Genomic DNA, 22557 nt, shown 5'->3' on the forward strand with positions numbered 1-22557 from the left:
GCGGTGACCACCCTATTCCCGCTATGGTTAGTAGCTGTCCCCCCTCTACCCCTGGAGGGTTTTTAAGGTGGACGTGGACCCCCTCCCTAGGATGGTGGGACCCCCGATTTTCCCCCCCAGCCCTCTAAAAATTTGATGGTCACTGTGGGTCTCTCCCTGGGTGTGGTTACGAGCTGGCTTTTGAAACATGCTCTTAAGGGGGGCTTGTTGGAGTTGCTGCTGACCAGGTTTTTCCTGGTGCACATTGGGGGTTGAGCAGAGTTCCCCTGCTACTCATGTGGCCGGATCCGGCCCAAAATTTAGGCTGCGGCTTTGTGGCTTGCTGGTCGGGAGCTACGTGGGGCGGCCCCAATGAGGGTGGCTGAAGCCACTACCCTCAGTTTGGGTATCCCCTTCCACCCCTTCGCTGCCCCTGGGTGGTCGGCTCCTCTGAGGCTAGCGCCCAGGCGGCTGGGCATCCACAAAAATTTAGGCTGCGGCTGAGTCGGCCTCCGTTCGGGGAGGCGGCCCCAGTGAGCCTGGCTTTGATGAGTGCACTTGCGGCTGGGCCTCCACACAATTGAGGCCGCGGCTTGCTGGCCTGCTAGGCCATGTGACTAGCTTGGCACCTCCCTTGGAAGGGGTGGTGCTGTGGGATGGTTTAATTTTTGATGGCAACCATGCCACCATTATTGTGGAGGGCACCTACCCCTTTTAGCACTGCGGGATACCCAGCCTGCGCGTCTGCGTCACAGCAGGTGGCCCCCTTTTAAGGGGGCTATTTTCTATTGTGCGGGCCTCTTTGGAGGGGCTCGGAGGGTGACCCTCCCCCCCTTGTTTTTTGCGGGGTCCAGTTGGTGGTCCATTCGTGGACCCTGGGTCGGCGTCCCCCCTTGTAGGATCTCAGTCGGCGGCCCTCCCTGATTATGTTTTTACAGTGACCTTAGTATATAGCGTCATCCGCCCTCCCCTGCTTCATCTGTCCATCAGATCCTGAATCCTGACCCCTACTGGGTCTGCGTCCACGCGCCCTGAGTGCTCAAACAGTGAGGATATTTTCTCTGCTCCTCTAGCCGTGCATGAAAAGGCGTTGGTGGATGCACTGATTGTATCAGAGCGTGAAATTTTAAACATGGAGGAGCCGGTCTCTTTTGGCACCACAGGTCCTACACTGTGGCGGGGGTGTTCCCCTTTCCCGCTTACTTTGACAACATTGTCGCACAACAGTGGGGTTATCGAAAATGCACTCTTGTGGTCCCTAAGCGTTTTTCTATGTGGTATCCTTGTAAGGATTCCCTTTTTAAAAAGTGGACAGTCGCCGGTTTCCAGGTTAAATCTACCTTAATTCCGGTTGAGGAGTACTTGGCCTTTGAAGATCCAGTTGATAGGAGAGCGAAGGCTCTGGCCTGCCATATGTTTCACTATGGCTGGTTCAGCTTAGGCTGGTATTTACTATTGCCCTAGTGCCGCAAACTCTGACGAGTGGGCTAAACTTTTACGCCGGGACCTGGAGGGGAAACGACTTCCGCCTGCCTTTGGGGAGCTGGCAAATCAGTTAATCCAGGGGCTACAGTTTGTCTGTGATGCCTCTTTTGGATGCGGCTCCTTTGATTATAGGCTTTCTGTATCGGCAGTGGTCCTTCGGTGTCTTGTGCTGACAATGCTGGTCTGCAGACCAGACTTCTAAGAAGGCCTTATCTGATCTCCGCTTTGTGGGGGATCGCCTGTTTGGAGCTTCCTTGGATGACATCTTTAGGGGTCTCACAGGGGGGAAGAGTACTCTTCTTCCGCAGGCTACCAAGGGCAAGTAGCCCTGTCGTAGACGTGGGCCATTCTTCTTGGCTCATAAGAGGCTTTTTTCCTCACTCAAGGGATAAAAGTCCTTCAGGGCCTCCCCCGAAGGTTCCAAGAGGACCTGGTCTGGCAAGCCACAAATGGCTCCTCCAGACCTTGCGGACAAGGTTTCCTCTGTATGAAGGGGTGTCCCTCACCGTATCTGGGGTGGGGGGACGTCTTTGCTGATTTCGGGATCCGTGGACCACTCTGGTACAGGTCAAGTGGGTCCACAAAGTCATTTGGTCAGGCTACAAGATCGAGTTTCGGTCCTTTTCTCCGGAAAGATTATTCCTTCCAACCTGCACTTGTCCCCAGATCGCTTACGGGGTCACTTTGGGGCAGTGCAAGACTTGTTACTTCATGGGGTGATTGTCCCGGCTTCAGGATGTTTTCAGGGGTTTTTTCTCAAACCTGTTTACAGTTCCCTGGAAGGGAGGCAAGGTATGTCCAATTCTGGACCTCAAGGGGCTAAACTGCTTTGTGCAGGTACAGAAGTTCTGAATGGAGTCCATTCGCATGGTAGTGGCATCCCTACATCTGGGGGATTTTCTCGCTTCTATTGGCATCAAGGATGCCTACCTTCACATTCCAATATGTGCCGGTCACCAGCGCTTCCTCCACTTTGCCTTGGGCGAAGAACATTATCAGTGTGTGGCGTTTTACCTTTTTGGTCTCGCCTCCGCTCCTCGGGTCTTCACAAAGTGTTGGCCCCGGTGCTAGCATTGTTGTGTCAGCGGGGGATCACGGTACTGGGGTACCTGGACGATCATCTTCTGCGAGCAGAGTCTCCGACTGCTCTGTTGGACACCTTGGAGATTACTCTGGAAAAACTCCAGAAATTGCAGGAGGCAATTCAGCTTCTGTTGTCCAGCAGAGGGTAAAAAAGCATGCGGTTGCTGGGCCTGATGATGTCTACCTTCGAGGCGGTTCCGTTTGCACAGTTCCACACGAGATCTCTGCAAGAAATTCTGGTAAAATGGGACAAGAATCCACCAGTCTCTAGAGGTGGCTTTGTTTTCGTGCACTTAGACAGGGAAATTTTTCTCCCCCTATACTGGGCGGTTGTCACCACAGATGCCAGCCTTTCCGGGTGGGGAGGCGTCCTTAGCACAGCTTGTGCTCAGGGGATCTGGACTCGGAAAGAGTCTAGACTGCCGATCAATGTACTGGAAGTTCGAGTGATCAGACTTTGTCTGGATCATTGGACAATTCGTCTTCAGGGTTGACCAGTACTAATTCAATCGGACAATGCCGCGGCCTATGTCAATCGCCATGGGGCACAAGAAGTGTCCTGGCGGATTATGAAGTAGCCGGCATTCTAAGTTGGGCAGAACAATCGTTTCCGCCTCCTATGCAGGATTGAGGCAGCAAGGGATTCTGGTCTTTCTGGTGGCTCAAGACTGACCTTGCCGGTCTTGGTACGGCTGATCGCCAATGCTCTTTGGAGACCTCCTCTCAGGGAAGATTTGCTGTCTCAATGACCAATCTTCCATCCTGCTTTACAGTTGCTGGTTATAATGGCTTGGCTGTTGAAAACCAGGTGCTGAAGAATAGAGGTTTGTCTAAATCGGGGATTCCTACGCTGTTACAAATTTAGAAAGTCTACCTCTAGGAAGATCTACTATCGTATTTGGAAGCGTACGTTGCGTGGTGTGAGTCTTTTGAGGTTCTCCCTCGCTCCTTTTTTATGGCTCGGATCTTGGCTTTCCTCCAACGGGAGGTTGAGCAGCGCCGAGTACCATCAAGGTCCATGTTTCAGCCTTGGCGGTTTTATTTCAGTGTCCATTGGCCACACTTTCCTTGGTGCGTACCTTTTTATCCAGGGAGCTTGACACTTGGTTTCTCCAGTGCGGTCTCCATTACCGCCGTGGGTCCTCAAATTGGTGTCAGTTATCCAGGAATATCCCTTCGAAAATATTGGGAGGTTCCCCCTGCTTATGTTGTCCCAGAAGGTGGCCTTTTTGGTGGTGATTACTTCTGCGTGCAGGGTGTCGTAGCTGGCAGCGTTGTCTTGCTGTTCACCTTATCTGTTGGTTTACGGAGCTAAGGTGGTTCTTCGTCCCTTTCCTTTGTTCCTTCCAAAGGTTGTCTCTGATTTCCATTTGAATGAAGACATTGTGTTGCCTTTCCTATGTCCCAGGCCTAAGGAAATTGCTAAGGAAATTCCTAAGGAAATTGCTCTTCATTCCCTGGATGTGCTTCGGGCAATCAGGGTGTTCCTGGCAGCTATGGAGTCTTTTAGGAAAGCAGACTCACTACCTCAAAGGGTTGGCCGTTTCTGCTGCGACCATTTCCAGATGGATCAGACAGACAGTGATCCAGGCCTATTCAATTAAGGGTCAGGTTCCTCCTTTCCCTGTTAAGGCGCACTCTACTCGGGCAATTAGTGCCTCCTGGGCCTTCCGTCATCAGTGATGCAGGTTTGCAAGGCACACATTCACAAAGTTTTATAAGGTGGATGTGTTGGGATCTGCGGATGCTTCCTTTGGCCGCAAGGTTTTGCAGGCTGCTGTTTTAGAGGATCTGGTCCTCTTTGAAGGTGTATTGTTTTTTTCAGGTGAGCTCCAGTTGTTTATGGTTGAGTTAAATGTTACCTGGTTGGCTGTGGTTTAGCCTTGGGAATTTTTTCTTGCTGTTCCCACCCCTCATGTTTGACACTGCTTTGGGACGTTTCAACTGTCAAGACGATGAGGAGCTATGTCGGTCAATGAACGAAAGAGAAAATGGAATTTTTGACTTGCCGTAAAATCCATTTCTCTGATGTTCATTGATGGACACAGCACCCACCCCTCTGTGGAGTTGGCTTTCTTCTGACACTGCTTGTAACAAAACTGAATGCCTATAGCTGAGAGTGGGCGTATGCTCCCTGGGACTAACCCATAGGCGTAGCCAAGTTTTTTTTTTTTTTTTTTCCTGCCTAGTGTCCTACTCCTGTAGGGGGCAGCATAACCCAACTATCTAGAAGATAAGGAGCTGTGTCCACCAATGGAAATCAGAGAAATTGATTTTATGGTAAGACAAAAATCTAATTTGTATTCCCTAGGGTCTCTGTAAAAAAAAAAAAAATATCTGTATGTGTGTTGAAAACCATTTATCATTTTCCTTCCACTCTATAATTATGTGCCTACTTTGTGTTGGCCTATCACATAAAATCCCTATAAAGTATATTTATGTTTTCTGGTTGCAACATGACAAAATGTGGACAATTTTGAGGGGTGTGAATATTTTTTCAAGGCACTTTAAGTAATTTTCTAGCAAAAAATACTGATTTACAGGTGTAAACAATAGATTCCAGGAAAGGCCTGATCTTCAAGTGCTCATATTTAAATCAGATTGTCTTCTACCTTATTTAGGTGACAATGGTGTCATCACTGTATATTCTCATCTCTCCTGTATTTGATCATGGACAGTTCTTTTTGTCCAACTGTGGTGCGAATAAATAAAGATTTAAAATAAGAAAAAAAACATCCAGTACCCTGGTAGGGGTATCTTATGGAGATTTGCATTAATATTTTATATCTCATATCGGTTTTGTAATATTTTTATCTTCCCCCCGCAGTGCCCATCTTTATGTCACCTGCTTTATTTGCTGACTGGCAAAGAGCATGGTAAGTTAGGGTTGTAAATGTGTAATGATGCAGATATTTTTTTTTTTTTCAGGTCCTTTTGTTAAAAGGTGTTCAAAATGTATCAGTGAGCCTTGTTTTTGATTGACACGTTCTTGTACATGTTGGCACCCATATCAGTGTTGAGTTGGTTCCTAGTAGTTTAGCGCAAGGATTGTTTCCTTTTTCTTCAATTTTCTTCGCTATAAACAAAAAATGAGCGACAATTTGAAAAAAAACACCATATTTTTTAATTTCTGCTATAAAACATTCCCAATAAAAAAAAAAATTAAAAATCAAATTTTTAGCAGTTTAGGCCAATTTGTATTCTGCTACATATTTTTGGTAAAAAAAAAAAAAATCCCAAAAAGCGTTTCTCTTACGTCCTCCGACAGTCGCCGCCTCTTCATATTCGTCACATATGGGTATTAGACTTTGCTCCGAAGGAGTAGCTAGGCAACAGAATATGTTAACATTAAAGCTTTTAACATATCCCACCCTCAAGGGGTGGTCCCCTCAGTCAATACCCTCCTACTTCCTGCAACCATATCTCAGTTTTAATGTCTAGCTTGTCAGGAGTGGCTGGCTTTTCCTGTGCTGGGGCTTTCTGCCCCAGACTCTTTCTTCTTTTTGAAATTTTGTTTGAGTTTTCTCTCTACCTTTACTTAGCTGTTATTTTTGTCAGCGTTAGTTAGTTCTTCTGATGAAGAGGATCGTGCGGGCTGGGTCTCGGGCTGATCCCCCTGGTCGCAGGTCGTGGGTCAGTAGCTTCCCAGTCTGCCATCGAGCGTTCAGCCAGGTAACGCTCCTGGCACAGTGAACGACCCATCCCTGTTCGGTGCAGGGATGATTGGTGAGGTGGCTACCTCACTGGACGCTGTGCGGTTTCTTAACCCCCATTTTGTGCGTCTTGAATTGCGACTCTCCCTGCCTCATGTGCAGCGGCTTGTTCGCCTGTGCGGGTCCCCCACGCCATTGAGAGGTAAGTGTATCTATGTGGGGACCTGTCTGTCTGGGGGGGTGTCAGTCTGGGACTGTGTAACCTGCCTCTATTCACACTGCTTGTCTCCCTATCTCTCGGCTGCATGCTGTGGGCTGCAAAGGGGGGGGGGGAGCTGTGTGACACTGTGTGTGTCAGTCTGGTCAGTGTGAGAAGCTGTGTGCTGTGGGGCATGTTTTTTTGGCATGTTTGGGCATATACAGCGATCGCTGCGGCGATCTGACATGTATTCCTATACAGGGATGTCACGTGTGCATTACTGCACTGTGGAGCGGCGGTTTCGGCGCCAAACGGCGCCATTTTGCCTACACTCGCTCCGGCCGCATGTTTTACATGCATGGCGGCCATTTTCTTGTAGCCTCCATAGGCTTTCATAGAGCGCCCTGGCAGCATCACTTCCTCTTTCCAGGAACACCGATCGAGGCAGCAGCAGCGGCGAGGGTCTCCTCAGGTTTTATCCTTCTGTTCTTGCTATCCATTGCCTGTGTTCAGTTTGCATATTCCCTGTGGGGGTCTCATTGTGCTTGAGTGTGGTGCGGTGGGCTGCGCTTGCCGCGCTTGCTTAAAGGGGCAGTTAACCCTTTATTGTCTGGCATTACAGGGGCAATGGATTCTCAGGAGGGCAAATTTCCTACCGCCCTGGTGGAAAGCCAGGGGACCGCTGTTTCCCCCCCAGGGGGGGATTTAGCCACTATTGTGGCTGGCCTTGCTGCTCAGGTGCAGATGCTGGTGGCTGCTCAATCTACTAAAAGACCCAGAATTGCTCTTTCCTCTGATTCTGAGGGTGAAGGTGATGGGGTTGTTATGGCGGGGGCCTCCTTATCGGGGTCCCGCTCCTCCCTAGATCTAGTGGGGTCCGAGGTGGAGGCTGAAGTTGAGGGGGTTGATAATTCTCCCCCTGGCTCGCCTGAAGAGCTTGCAATCATGGATGAATTGATTGCTTCCATAAAGCAAACACTGCGTTTGCAGGATGAAGTGTGTCCCCCCGCTGCCTTGGCAGCCTATGGGACGCAGAGAAAACGCAGGACGCCGCAGGTTTTTCCCTGCAATGATGATTTTCAGCGCGCTGTTAAGGATCAATGGCGCAATCTGCGCAAACCTTTTGCTGTACCAAGTAGGTTCAAGCTGCGTTATCCTTTCTCGCCTTCCACTGATGAAAGGGGGTGTGTGCCTCCCCCAGTAGATCACGCAATTGCGGTTTTAAACAAGGCCACTGCGATTCCTGCAGAGGATTCCCCTGTGTTCCGTGATGCCACGGATAGGAGATTGGAGTCTCTTGCCCGTCATACTTATTCTGTTACGGGTTCTATGCTTAAAGCTCTGTTTGCTTCTCTCATGGCGGCCCAGGCGATCGCAAGTTGGGCGCAGATGCTTAGGCGCGTCCTAGTGGCCGACTCGGCCTCGCCGGCGACCCTGGATATGGTGGATCAAATCCACCAGGGTGTCATGTATTTGTGTGATGCGGACCTGGACCTGGTTCCATTGGCTGCACGTGTGCACAGCGTGGCGGTGTTGTCTCGCCGCCTGGTTTGGTTAAAATGTTGGTCGGTGGACCAATCTTCACGTAAGACCTTAGCCAATCTGCCTTATGATGGGTCTCGCCTTTTTGGGGAGTCCTTGGATGTGTTGATTAAGGGGATCACCGGGGGTAAGAGCACTCTCTTGCCCCATTTCCCCAAGGCTAAGGGGGCTTCTGGGAAGAAGCATGCTAATTTTCGGCCCCCTCAGGGGTCCTTTCGTGCCTTTCGGCCGCACTACAAGGGCAAGCCGTTCAAAGGTCAAGGCTCTCAGAAGAAGCCCTGGTCTGGGAAACAGAAGTCCGGCCAATCCGGATCTGCAGCCCATAACAGTTCGGCCTGAAGGGGCGCCCTCACCCAGTTTTGGGGTGGGGGGACGCTTGCTCGGTTTTCTTCAACCCTGGTTGGCCCGTGTGCGGGACAGATGGGTTCAGGAGATCGTTCGATCTGGTTACAAGATCGAGTTTCTCTCTCGGCCGGAGAGCAGATTTTTTCCCTCAAATCTTCAACTGTCTCCAGAGCGTTTGCGGGACCTGCACCTGGCGGTGCGGGACCTGAGGGCTCAGGGAGTGGTGGTTCCGGTGCCTCATCGGGACAGATTTCGGGGGTTTTATTCCAATCTGTTCACCGTGCCCAGAAAGGAGGGCAAGGTTCGTCCAATTCTGGACTTGAAGGCTCTGAACCGCTCTGTGCGGGTTCGCAAGTTCCGCATGGAATCCCTGCGGTCGGTGGTGGCTGCCCTGGTTCCGGGGGAATTCATGGCCTCCATCGATTTGAAGGATGCGTATCTTCACATCCCCATTTTCGAGGGTCACCAGAGGTTCCTTCGATTTGCCATTGCGGAGGATCACTACCAGTTCGTGGCGTTGCCTTTTGGTCTCGCCTCGGCTCCGCGGGTCTTCACCAAGGTGCTTGCACCGGTTCTGGCATTATTGAGGGCCCAGGGCATTTCTGTCCTGGGGTATCTGGACGACATTCTGGTTCGGTCTGCGACCAGCCAGGGTCTGGAGAAGGACCTGTCTGTCACGATGCAAACTCTGCAGGAGTTTGGTTGGACGATATAATTTTCCAAAGTGGACACTGAGTCCGTCGGTTCGTCTTCCCTACCTGGGAATGATTCTGGACTCGGTGCAGGCGAAGGTCTTCCTGCCGGAAGACAAACTCAGAACTCTTCAGGAGAAAGTCAGGTCCCTCAGGGACGTTCCGCACTCGTCTCTGCGGACGTGCATGAGATGTCTGGGATTGATGGTCTCGGCCTTCGAGGCGATCCAGTTTCACACGCGGGGTCTCCAAGCGGAGATCCTGTCCAGGTGGGACGGGCGACCTCAATCTCTGGATCTTCAAATCTCGTTGAGTCATCGCACCAGAAGAAACCTTCTGTGGTGGCTCCAGTCCCCGATGGTGTCCGGGGGCAAGTCGTTTCGTCCTGTCTCGTGGACGGTGATCACCACGGATGCCAGCCTGTCGGGCTGGGGTGATGATCTGGGCGTTCTATCCGCCCAGGGAACTTGGTCGGAGGGGGAGTCTTCCCTTCCGATCAACATTCTGGAATTGCGTGCGATAAGTCTCTGTCTTCATCGCTGGACGGACCGGCTGCAGGGCTGCCTGGTTCGGGTGCAGACGGACAATGCCACGGCGGTGGCCTACATCAACCACCAAGGGGGCACCAGGAGTGCCCGAGCGGCTCGAGAAGTGGCCGACATTCTGTCTTGGGCCGAGACTCATGTCCCGGCGATAACGGCGGTTCACATTCCGGGGGTGGAGAACTGGCAGGCGGACTATCTGAGTCGCCAGACCCTGGATCAGGGGGAATGGTCTCTCCACCCGACTGTCTTCCAGATGTTGTGCGCGAAGTGGGGTCTTCCAGATGTGGACCTGTTGCGTCTCGTCTCAAGGTGAAAAGGTTCGTGGCAAGGACGCGCGACCCTCGGGCAGACGCGTCGGACGCGTTAGTGGCCCCGTGGCATCAGTACAGGCTGATGTACGCATTTCCACCGATTCAGTTGCTGTCCAGGTTCCTTCACAGGTTACACTCGGAACGCAGCACGGTGATTCTTGTGGCACCGGACTGGCCTCGCCGGTCCTGGTACGCAGACCTCGTGAATCTGGCGGTCGACGCCCCGTGGCGTCTGCCTCTTCAAGACGATCTACTGTCTCAAGGACCGATATACCATCCTGCTTTACAGTCGCTGGCTTTGACGGCCTGGCTGTTGAGACCGAGGTCCTGAAGGAGAGGGGTCTCTCTCCAGAGGTCGTTCATACTTTGATCAACGCGAGGAAGTCTTCCTCGGGGAAGGTTTATTACCGTACTTGGAAGGCCTATTTTGCCTGGTGTGAGTCCAGGGGGTTTTCACCCCGCACGTACTCTGTTTCCCGTGTGCTGTCTTTCCTTCAAACTGGTGTTCATCAGCGTTTGGCGCTGGCTACAATAAAGGGTCAGGTGTCTGCACTGGCCGTTCTGTTTCAACGTCCCGTGGCTTCCAACTACTTGGTTGGCACTTTTGTTCAGGGTGTGCGGCATCTGGTTCCTCCTAGGAGGCATCCTTTGCCCCCTTGGGACTTGAATCTCGTTCTGTCTGTGTTGCAACGTGCTCCTTTTGAACAGATCAGGGAGATCTCGTTGTCTATGTTGTCCAAAAAGGTCGCCTTTTTGGTGGCGATCACTTCGGCTCGCAGAGTGTCGGAGCTGGCAGCTTTGTCCTGCAAGTCTCCGTACCTGGTTGTTCATTTGGATAAGGTGGTCTTGCGACCTAATCCTTCTTTTCTTCCGAAACGAGTTTCGGAATTCCATCTTAATGAGGATATTGTCTTGCCTTCGCTGTGCGCGAAGCCTAAACATCCAAAGGAGGTGAGATTGCATTCTCTGGATGTTGTTCGGGCGATAAGGGTTTACCTTAAATCGACTGAGTCTTTTTCGAAAGACCGACTCCTTGTTTGTTCTTCCGGAGGGTCCTCGGAAGGGCATGGCGGCTTCGGCCTCTACCATCGCCAAATGGATCAGGCAGACCATTGAACAGGCCTATGCTTTGCAGGGGAAGGTTCCCCCTGTGCCTGTGAAGGCGCACTCTACTAGATCTTTGAGTACGTCTTGGGCCTGTCGTCATGGGGCTTCTGTAGCCCAGGTGTGTAAGGCGGCGACCTGGTCGACCGTACACACGTTCACAAGATTCTACAAAGTAGATGTTCAGGCATCGGCGGATGCTTCCTTTGGCCGCAAGGTTCTTAGTGCGGCAATTCCCTAGGGTCCCTTGTTGGGGACCTCTGGCTGTTGGGATAAGTTTTTATATCCCCTGGTTTTTTTGTCTTTTCCTGGGTTGTTGCTCCTGTTGAGCACTTGTTTTTTTCTGTTGCCCAGCTGGTTTCCTTCCTTTGGTAAGGTTCCTTTCTTTGATGCGGAGACTGCGTTGCCTTTTCGGCGCGGATGCGTTTCCCACCCCTCATGTTTGCACTGCTTTGGGACGTCCCCATATGTGACGAATATGAAGAGGCGGCGACTGTCGGAGGACGTAAGAGAAAACGGAATTTTTGTAAAATCTTACCTGTAAAATTCCTTTCTCTGAGTCCTCCGACAGTCGCCGCCCCCGCCCCTCTTTTGGGGTTTGGTTGTATACTCTACTGCTATTCCACTAAAACTGAGATATGGTTGCAGGAAGTAGGAGGGTATTGACTGAGGGGACCACCCCTTGAGGGTGGGATATGTTAAAAGCTTTAATGTTAACATATTCTGTTGCCTAGCTACTCCTTCGGAGCAAAGTCTAATACCCATATGTGACGAATATGAAGAGGCGGCGACTGTCGGAGGACTCAGAGAAAGGAATTTTACAGGTAAGATTTTACAAAAATTCCGTTATTTTGATTGGCTTGCGCAAAAGTTATAGCGTTACGGGATACATTTTTTGGACTCCTAATTTTTTTTTGTTTTTATTAGTAATGGCGGCGATCAGCGGGACTGCAACATTGCGGGGGACAGATCGAACCCCTAACTGACATTTTTGACACTTTTTGGGGACCAGTGACACTAATACAGTAATCAGTGCTAAATAATATGCACTGTTGCTGTATAAATGACACTGGCAGGGAAGGGGTTAACACTGGGGGTGATCAAAGGGGTTAATCTATGCCTGTTGGTGCTTACTCACTGTGGGGGGGGGGGGGGGGGTTCTGTGACAGGCACAGAGAGATCGGGGTTGTAGCTTAGCTGAAACTCCTGATCTCTCCATGCCTGTCCGAGAGAAGATCCGCCTGCTTTGTTTACATAAGCAGGCTGGTCTTCGTTCAGTTTCTCTGACAAGCGCAGGAGGCCGGCTCCTTCCGCAGCCCGCCTCCCACCTCCGGTGCACGCCGGCGAGATCACATGCACAAAATCACGTAGATATACATGATTTTGCGCAGCTGAGCCACCCTGCCGCAGTATATTACTCATTGTAGGGGGGGGGGGGGGAGGGTTTTGTGACTTGCACTGAGAGATCGGGGTTGTAGCTTAGTTGATCTCTCTCTCTGCCTGTGTGACAGAAGACTCGCCTGCTTTGTTTATTTGAGCAGGCGGGTCTTCTGTCAGTTTCTCTGACAATTGCAGGAGGCCGGCGGCAATCTCCTCCCACTCCTCCCGTGGCCCGCCTCCCGCTGTGTCTAAACAAAAAAGAAGAAAAATAGAAATACAAATTACCTAAACAAAGTATTTAAGAAATTGTTAAAAAATAAACTATAGAATAAAAACAAATTACATAAACAAAAGGGTTGAATAAATTGTAAAAAAAAAAAGAAAAAAAAAGTGTTAAAATCAAGCCGCTGTTATAAAGGTAACACGCTTCAAATTCGTGATAATCACCAAAAGCATCCACCACCACAGTGCCCAAGCTTTTTTTACCAGCTGTGTAGGATCTCAAAATGGCAAGAGATCAAAGGTGCTTTAAATAAGAGAGTGATGGTAGCCAAGGCCTCCAAGCCCCTCCCATCCGGTCACTCACAATCTGCACCGCATGAGATGTAAAGAAAACAAAGGGCAAAATCCATAGTGTAAAACCGCATAAAGCAAGTAAATTTATTGGTTGTATCACACTCCTATAGTAGAGAAACAGGGTATTAATGCAAGTAGTTGATCCTTCAGCAGGCGTGATGAAGACATGGAGCTGGCCCTGTCCAATGCGTTTTGTCAGTAGGCAATCCATAGCGGAGGAGGGCATTAATTGTCATACCGCTTAAAAAAAAAAAAAAAAAAAAAAATCCTCTAGGAAATGTGTAATTTATCCCATTACATTCCCATATACACAATCCTATACCCGCAGTTGATACAGAGGAAGGCGAAAAAACCCCAACAAAGCATGATCCAATTTGCTACCCTGGATGACATCATTAAGTGTTTTCACGGGGCGGGGGAAGAGCATTTTTCTTCCACAGGCTAGTAAGGATAAGGAACCTGTCCTTCTCATAGTTACATAGTTAGTCAGGTTTAAAAATGACACAAGTCCATCTGGCTCAACCAATAAAAAAGAAAAAAAGAAAACCCAACCATACCATTCCATATACAAAATCCTATACCCACAGTTGATCCAGAGGAAGGTGAAAAAACCCCAGCAAAGCATGATCCAATTTGCAACAGCAGGGGAAAAGATTCCTTCCTGATCCTCCGAGAGGCAATCAGATATTCCCTGGATCAACTCTACCTATAAATATTGGTACCCAGTTTTATGATGTACACCTAGGAAAGAATCCAGGCTTTTTTTTTAAAGCAGTCCAATGAACTAGCCAGAACCACCTCTGGACGGAGTCTATTCCACATTTTCACAGCTCTTACGGTGAAGAAACCTTTCCGTATTTGGAGACGAAATCTGTTTTCCTTTAGACGTAAAGAGTGCCCCTTGTCCTCAGTGTTGACCTTAAAGTGAACAACTCAACACCAAGTTCGCTATATGGACCCCTTATGTATTTATACATGGTGATCATATCCCACCTTAATCTCCTCTTCTCAAGAGAGAATAAATTCAGTTCCTCTAATCTTTCCTCATAGCTGAGCTCCTCCATGCCTCTTATCAGTTTGGTTGCCCTTCTCTGCACTTTCTCCAGTTCCCCGATATCCTTTTTAAGGACTGGTGCCCAAAACTGAACTGCATATTCCAGATGAGGTCTTACTAATGATTTGTACAGGCGCAAAATGATATCTCTCTCTCTGGAGTCCATGCCTCTCCTAATACAAGAAAGGACTTTGCTTGCTTTGGAAACAGCAGCTTGGCATTGCATGCTATTATTAAGCTTATGATCTACCAGAACACCCAGATCCTTCTCCGCTATGGATTCCCCCAGATCCTTCTCCGCTATGGATTCCCCCAGATCCTTCTCCGCTATGGATTCCCCCAGATCCTTCTCCGCTATGGATTCCCCCAGATCCTTCTCCGCTATGGATTCTCCCAGATCCTTCTCCGCTATGGATTCTCCCAGATCCTTCTCCGCTATGGATTCTCCCAGATCCTTCTCCGCTATGGATTCTCCCAGATCCTTCTCCGCTATGGATTCTCCCAGATCCTTCTCCGCTATGGATTCCCCCCAGATCCTTCTCCGCTATGGATTCCCCCCAGATCCTTCTCCGCTATGGATTCCCCCAGATCCTTCTCCGCTATGGATTCTCCCAGATCCTTCTCCGCTATGGATTCTCCCAGATCCTTCTCCGCTATGGATTCCCCCCAGATCCTTCTCCGCTATGGATTCCCCCCAGATCCTTCTCCGCTATGGATTCCCCCCAGATCCTTCTCCGCTATGGATTCCCCCCAGATCCTTCTCCGCTATGGATTCTCCCAGATCCTTCTCCGCTATGGATTCTCCCAGATCCTTCTCCGCTATGGATTCCCCCCAGATCCTTCTCCGCTATGGATTCCCCCCAGATCCTTCTCCGCTATGGATTCCCCCCAGATCCTTCTCCGCTATGGATTCCCCCCAGATCCTTCTCCGCTATGGATTCCCCCCAGATCCTTCTCCGCTATGGATTCCCCCCAGATCCTTCTCCGCTATGGATTCCCCCCAGATCCTTCTCCGCTATGGATTCCCCCAGATCCTTCTCCGCTATGGATTCCCCCAGATCCTTCTCCGCTATGGATTCCCCCAGCTGTACTCCCCCTAGTATGTATGATGCATGCATATTCTTAGCCCCCAAGTGCATAACTTTACATTTATCAACATTAAACCTCATTTGCCACATAGTTGCCTAATGAAACAGTGCATTGAGGTCAGCTTGTAAGTTGGAGACCTCCTGTAAGGAAATTATTCCACTGCAAAGCTTGGTGTCATCTGGAAAGACTGAAATGCTACTTTTAATCCCAGACCCAGAACTTGAAATAAGTACATAGTATCAACACATCCTCTAGGTAGCCATAATCCTTTTCCGCCACTAGGTGTCCTCGGCGCATGTATTTCCAATACTGTATCGGCCCTATTGCTGGCTGGTACTCTCAGGGGACGCTCGAATCACTTGTCACCATGTATTAGTGGATAAGGGTACAAAAGAAAATACTCTCATAGTGTAATAATGTAAAAAGATTTATACAGCAAATGCAGCAAAACACTCACAGTTGAAGTTTAAAAACATCCGGCGATCGCTCACAAGCGGTAACCATATCACTTCCGGTAACCTCGGTCTACGCGTAATTTAGAAAAACAAAAAACTGGCCCTTAAAGGGGTTGTAAAGTCAGAAGGTTATTTATCCTAATGCATTCTATGCATTAAGATAAAAATCCTTCTGTGTGTAGCAACACCCACCCCCAGGACTCTCTTTTGATTAGCTGAGACACAGCCGCGGCGCCATTGGCTCCTGCGGCTGTCAATCAAAGTCAAACAGTTTGAGGGGGCGGGCCAAACCACAGCTCCGTGTCTGAATGCAAAAACTGAGCTGCAGCTCAGCTCGGGTGCCACCATGGCAAGCCCCAGCAGCTACTTGCATGGGCTCAGCAGAAAAAGCTTCTAGGACAATCAAATATCTTGGTTTTTTTTTTTTTTTTTGCTTTGCTATTAGCAAAGAGAAATGTTTGCAACACTCATTTTGCGTAGACACAATCCAGACATAAAATAACAATTTATTTTTTATTCCCGAACATTACAGATAGAGAACATATTTACTAGGGAGAGAACATATTTACTAGGGATAGACCGATTATCGGCGTAGCCGATATGCACTTTCCACGATATATCAGTATTGGCCCCGTAACTGGCTGATATTGTCGATCATTATTGTGACGTCATTCTGCCTTCTTAGGCCGCCTCCCTTGCCTTGGACAGCCTCATCTGGAGTTAGGAGTAGTCTCGCGGGAGTGTATCACAGCCATACACCCACCCACAGCAGCCCAGTGCCAGCCAGCCACCCACATCCACAGGTCCTGTACCAGCCAGCCACAGGCACTGTACCAGCGAGCCATCCACCCACAGGCCCTGTGTCAGCCACCCACCCACCCACAGCCCCTGTGTCAGCCAGCCACCCACCCACCCACAGCCCCTATGCCAGCCACCCACCCACCGCCCCTGTGCCAGCCACCCGCCCAGCACAGGGTGCCAGCCACCCATCCACCACAGGGTGCCAGACAGCCAGCCACCCAAAGGCCCTGTACTAGCCAGCCACCCACCACAGGGTGCCAGCCAGCCACCCACCACAGGGTGCCAACCAGCCACCCACCACAGGGTGCCAGTAAGCCAGCCATTAAGCATTAAACAAAAATTAACATGTTCAATACCAGATTTGTGTCAAAAATTCTTTCTTTTTCAAAACTTTAAATGTACAAAATATCGGCCAATCCCGATATGTTGTGACCAAAATATCGGTATCGGCCCTGAAAAAACATATCGGTCTATCCCTAATATTTACACAATTGCATGACCTTTCAGTAGAAGATTGAACAATTTTTGCATAATCTGGATATTTATTTTCTTGACAGTTCGCGCCTATAGAGTCCGTGTTCTACTGGATTTGCAGAGTAGGAAGGTATGATCTGTATTGGTGATATTTTGTATCCATCAAATGTTCTACTTGTAGTGCATGCTATTGTTTTTACTGTTGTTGTGTTTTATCACCAGTGAGTTGCATACCTAAATTGTGCCACATTTTGTAGATGATTCCTCTCTTTTCCATAACTAAGTGGGCTGCAGTACTAAAATTCAAACAGTGGTGCCTGTATATTCCTTTTATCTTTTTCTGGAGTGCTATGAAGTCCCAGATTTAATTACCCTAACCCCCCCCCCCCCCCCAGGTACCTCTTAAAATGGACATATACCCCCCCCCCCCCTTCTCTGCAGTGCTGCAATGTCCTGGAGCTCCCCTCTGCTCTGGACCCTGACCTCTTCGGCCAGCCTACTTCTGGGTACCAATCTCCGGCATATGTGAGTTCGCTCACCTCGGCATTGTCGATATTGTACGCTGAGCTACTTGTGCGCAGCTCACTGTAAAGTCCGGAGAGGCAGGTAAACCACTAATGCAGAAGAGCCAGTGACAGTGCTCAGACCTACTGATTGCCTGTTAGGCCTAGGCACTGTAAGGGTAAATTTAGACGTGCGTCTAAATCTCACTTGCCTCTAAAGATCAATTCGCGCTCCAAAAGCTACTAATACGTGGTGGAGAAGCGATGCGGCGCCTCCTCACCACCTTTTTTAACCCTATTCTTGCTGACAAATACGCCTCAGCTGCGTGCATTGCACTCAGTTGTTGGGGCCTTCTGCGGTGCTTCCCCATTAACTTAAATGTGTAGTGTTCGGCAGGCCAGCGCCCACTAATAGGTACAAGTCTGGTAAACTTTACTGCGGACGAGAAGCAAAGAACCGTGGCCTCAGCATGTGAACACCCCGGTCACCTGCCTATTGCCACTTAAAATAATTCTAAAGGTTAAAAAAAAAAAGACAAACATGTTATACTTACCTGCTCTGTGTTATGGTTTTGCACAGAGCAGCCCCGATCCTTCGCTTCTCGAGTCCCCTGCCTACGCTCCTTGCTTCTCCCTTCTGCTGAGTAGCCCCAATAGGAAGCCTCTTGCTATTCGAGCAGGCTCGCTCCCGAGCCGCACTTCTGTGAATGGACATTGTACATTCACAAACAGTGCGTGGCTCAAACCCTCCCGTGCCCTCTCCTTATTGGCTTACTGGTTGTGACTGACAGCAGAAGGAGCCAATGGCTCCTGCCAATGAGGAGAGAGAGACCCAGAAAAGCCGTTGCTCCAATGCACTACGCTGGTTCGAGATGAGGCTCAGGTAAGTATAAGGGGGGGCCGGGGGGGAGCTGCACTCAGAAGGTTTTTTACCCTTAGCACCGGCCGCACGCAAAAATGTGGCCTCTCTGCACCTGGGCCTTGGCGCTGCTCCCCCGAACAGTGTTTGACGTCTTACTGAAAGAGTTTTCGGATCACGTGATAGCCAATCACAGCGGTCACATTATCTTAAGCCACACCCTGCCTCTGGGTATCTTAAACCTTAGGTCTTAGCGTGAAGAGGTTAAGGTAAAAAAAACCTTCTGCCTTTAGAACCACTTTATTAGGGGGTGGTTGGCAGGCGGCAAAAACGTAGCTCAACCCTGCTTTTCTGCAGCCTTCCAACAGCAGGTCTAACCGAGGCCTTGCAGAGAAGTGTGTTGCATGCTCCCCCATACTCCGAAGTGTTGAGTATTCTCACTAGCTACTAAAAAAAAAAACCAGGAGAAAGCTCAGGTAAAGTAATAAGGGGGTCTTTGTTTTTGGGTTTTGACACATCATCTCATCAAATCCTGGTAACTAGAATAGAATAAAATCATTTTATTGGTCCTAATCTCAAGGACCCAATGGATACCTATGGATAGAGATAATGTTTCCTAGCAGCCAGGCCCAGGTGATTTTGTTAGAGGTCTGTGGGTTGGAGGGATAAATCCAGGTGAAAGGGGATTTGGCTTTGTTACCTTGGCTATTGTTTATCAATGAAACTGTCCTGCGCTGAGATAATGAATACTTTTATTTTATTCACAGGGAATGCAACCTCACATCCTCGGTCTTCTCTCCCTTTACAAGGTTTACTGCCCTGAACTGGTCTCTGTTAGCTTACCGAGCAGATATAAGGTACGGATAATGGCTGCACACTGCGAAGTCTGGTTTCTGTAGGGACCCAGTCCTACTTGTCTATATTTTCCAGATGCATGCCATTTGGATATTGCAAAGGAGTCGGCACATGTGACACGCAATGCACAACACTAAAGCTCTCATACAGCTATTCTCCTTAGTACACTCTTCTACATGGTTTCCTCATTCAGCCCGGCGTCATTCAACTCAGAAGACTGAGTCAGACCATGAGTGCATGGCTGCATGGGCCACCACTGGGCCCCACACCTAGGCAGGCCATACACGGTGCAAATTTCTTTCCTGCAACCACGGGTTGCAGGAATGAAATTCTCCCAATTCCCCCATCAACACAGTCAGTGCTAACAGGGGAATCTCTCCTGCCAAGCAGCTGTCTTCTCCCGGCGCTGGCAGGTGGGGGAAGTCGTCCGTGCTGGGAGAAGCCAGTGATTTTTTGTTAGCGGCTATGGCAGCCACTAGCGATAATTGCAGGAGAATCCGGCAGGCTGGTTGCACCCAAGTTGATTGATCAACTTGGTACATTTAGCCTGCCCATTAATGGTTCCAATCTCGGCCGGTTCCTGCTGAACGCTCACAGAGATCAAGAGTAGTTTTGGGCCCCTGGCCAAGGGGTTCTTTATTTGGGCGGGGAGTCTGATAAGGGGAAGGCTACAGGGCAAGAATTTCAACACAGTAAGGGGCAGGCAGTAATATAACAGGGTGGCAATAGGGCACATCCAAAGATAAGTCCAAAGGCACAGGGCAGCAATCTGGAGTAGCAATAGCTAACAATAGCTTTGTCCAGAGTCACAGGGCATCAATCCAGGCACACTGCAAGGATGGACAGGGGTCCGGTGTTCTGCCAAAAACTCCAACTTGCCGAATTCTCTGACGCCGTTACTTGTGGTGAGTATATATTGGGATAATTGGAGATTTTGACCACTTGGTGTTTTCACACAACAGCAGCAGCCTATACACTCCGGTAGATGCTTTAATTAGAGCACATTATTAGTCTGCCCGCTAGTTGTCGCCGCCTTGGAAGCAGCCATGTTTTTGGTTACTAGTGAGCAGACTAATGCCCCGTACGCACGCATCGATTATTGGCCGGGAATTTTCGGCCAACGTCCGATCGGCCGTTTTTCGGCTTGTTAGTATGATGCTTCCGACAACCGACTCCGACTTTTAGGCCGAAAAAATCTGGTGTGCAGGCTATAAAATTTTTGTTGGCCAACAACACAACGGCCGATTTTCCGTCAGTCAGTACAGATTTCGGCAGACAAAAATCTGATGAGCAAGACTGGGCATGCTCAGAGAAGAAAAAACACACGGAAAGTAAACCAGCACATGACATCACTTCTGAAGTAGATTTTTTTTGGCCGAGAAAATTCGTGTGCAGTCTAGGCACATTCCAACCAACAAAATACCACTCTGGACAAAAGTCGGACGATCGGTCGGCTGATTATCATTGCGTGTGTACGAGGCATTACTAACTGCACTAATTATGGCATCTACCAGAGTGTATAGGCTGCTGATGTTGTGTGGTCACACAGCAAGGATAAGCAGGGGTCTGGCATGGCAAGGGTGAAGTCCTTAGCACAGGGCAACAGTCCGGTCACACAGCAAGGATGGGCAGGGGTCAAGTCTGTAGCACAGAGACACAATCCGAGCACACAGAAAGGATGGGCGGTTCTGGCATGGCAGGGGTGAAGTCCTTAGCACAGGGCAACAGCCTGGGCACACAGCAAGAATGGACAGGGGTCTGGGACAGCAGGGGTCAAGTCTGTAGCACAGGGCAACAATATTAAAGAGGTTGTAAACCGAAAAAAAATGTTTTTTTTTTTTCTTTTCATTCTGAAAGAGAGACATAATGAGCTAGTATGCATCGCATGCTAGCTCATTATCAAATACCTTAGAACGAGCCCCCGCCGCGCCGCTCGCTTACCTCTATGACGGGCGACATGTCCAGTCGCCCGTCTTTCGGGATCGCAGCATCCGGCCATCTGATTGGCCGGAGCCGCGGTGACATCACTCCCGCGCATTCGCGCGGGAGCCGACGGTCACGGCACGGGGCTCTGAAGGAACGGCACGAGCGGCCGTTCCTTCAGAGCGCATGCGCCAGTGACGTCACTGGCTGCATGTAAGGTAAATATCTCCTAAACTGTACATGTTTAGGAGATATTTACAGTACCTATAGGTAAGCCTTATCATAGGCTTACCTATAGGTAAAAGTGTCAGAGGAGGGTTTACTTCCTCTTCAAGCGCAAAGCAAGAATAGATAGGGGTCTGGCATGGCAGGGATGAAGCCCTTAGCACAGGGAAACTGTCCGGGTGCACAGCAAGAATGGGCAGGGTTCTAGGACAGCAGGTGTCAAGTCTGTAGCACAGTGCAACAATATCAAGTGCACAGCAAGAATAGTTAAGGGTCTGGCACAGCAGGGTTGAAGCCCTTAGCACAGGGCAACAATCGGAGCACACAGCAAGGATGGGCAGGGGTCTAGCACAGGGCAACAGTCCAGGTACAGAGCAAGGATGGACAGGCAGCAGTAGGCACAGCAAGGGTTCAGCCACCCCCACGCCAACAGCGACCTTAGTGTAGGAAGTGTAGGCAGAGTGACAGGTAAAAAGGAGTTTCAGAGGGCAGTGGTCCTTCACAAATCCATTGCGTGTCCTCGGAGGGCTGTTTCCTGGCCACAGCTTCAGAACCACACAGGCAGCAGTTGAAGGCGTCCCATGATCCAGATAGCCACACAGAGAATGCAGAAAGCAAAGCACAGCCTATGCTGAACTATCTGTCTCAGCAGTTCCATACATCTTCTAGCCACCTCCTAGTGAGGCCTGCAGCAATGAGCTCCTCAGTCCATCACTGAAGTAAGCTCTAAACAGTCTGGCCCTTTTCTCTGAGCCCAGGTCTGCTATATTGTACCTTGGGATCAACAGAGATCTCTGGCTGGTGATGAGGTGTCTGGCAATCCTGGTACAACATTCATTGAATTCTGGTCTCCCTGCTAATAGAGACTCCCTACCTTCAGAGACCATCTTTTGGTCACAGGAGTTCAATAATAAATTATGCAGATCAGCTAACTTATTTACGTACAGCTTATCATTTAATGTCATGTAACAAATATTCTTGTAGAGGGTTTTTCTCTTTCCCTTTTTCTCAAAAATCTTATTTCTGATTTACTTCACAGCAAAAATAAGTATTTTTTTTTTGGAAAATAAAGTTGGCCTTTTAAAAGCAAGAATGTATAAGGGAATAACATTGTAATACATATCAATTTTTCTGCAGAGGTTCTTCCAGAAATCGACATTTCTGTTTGCCCGTGATTGGAAAACTGTCCTGAAGAGAAGAATGGGAGATCCGGAGTGTGACCGCAAACTGACTCAATCTCATAAAAGAGTGAGTAGCTGTTTTATATAGGTCTGTATAGAGCTTTATCCCTTTCGCTGCCAGTTCTGTACGTCATACGGACCTTACAGCAGGGGGCATTTTACACACATTTCCGGTGGCTGCAGTCTCCTGCCTGTCAGATGGAAGCATTGGGGCTGCTGCCCGATTCCATCAAGTAATTTGCTT

At 49.4% G+C, this 22557-nt stretch overlaps 1 protein-coding gene across 1 annotated transcript in view; it reads left to right on the plus strand.

The window, feature by feature from the left end:
- CENPI (centromere protein I) overlaps positions 1-22557 on the plus strand; it is a 114391-nt gene that overhangs the window by 14961 nt on the left and 76873 nt on the right. The window contains exons 6-9 of the mRNA XM_082262855.1: positions 5375-5423; positions 16851-16897; positions 18897-18986; positions 22270-22380. Coding sequence (XP_082118981.1) covers positions 5375-5423; positions 16851-16897; positions 18897-18986; positions 22270-22380 — 297 coding nt within the window. The remainder of the gene's footprint in view (positions 1-5374; positions 5424-16850; positions 16898-18896; positions 18987-22269; positions 22381-22557) is intronic.

Source organism: Pelophylax lessonae (genome assembly GCF_965119305.1).
Source record: "Pelophylax lessonae genome assembly, chromosome: 7".
Classification (NCBI taxonomy): Eukaryota; Metazoa; Chordata; class Amphibia; order Anura; family Ranidae; genus Pelophylax; species Pelophylax lessonae.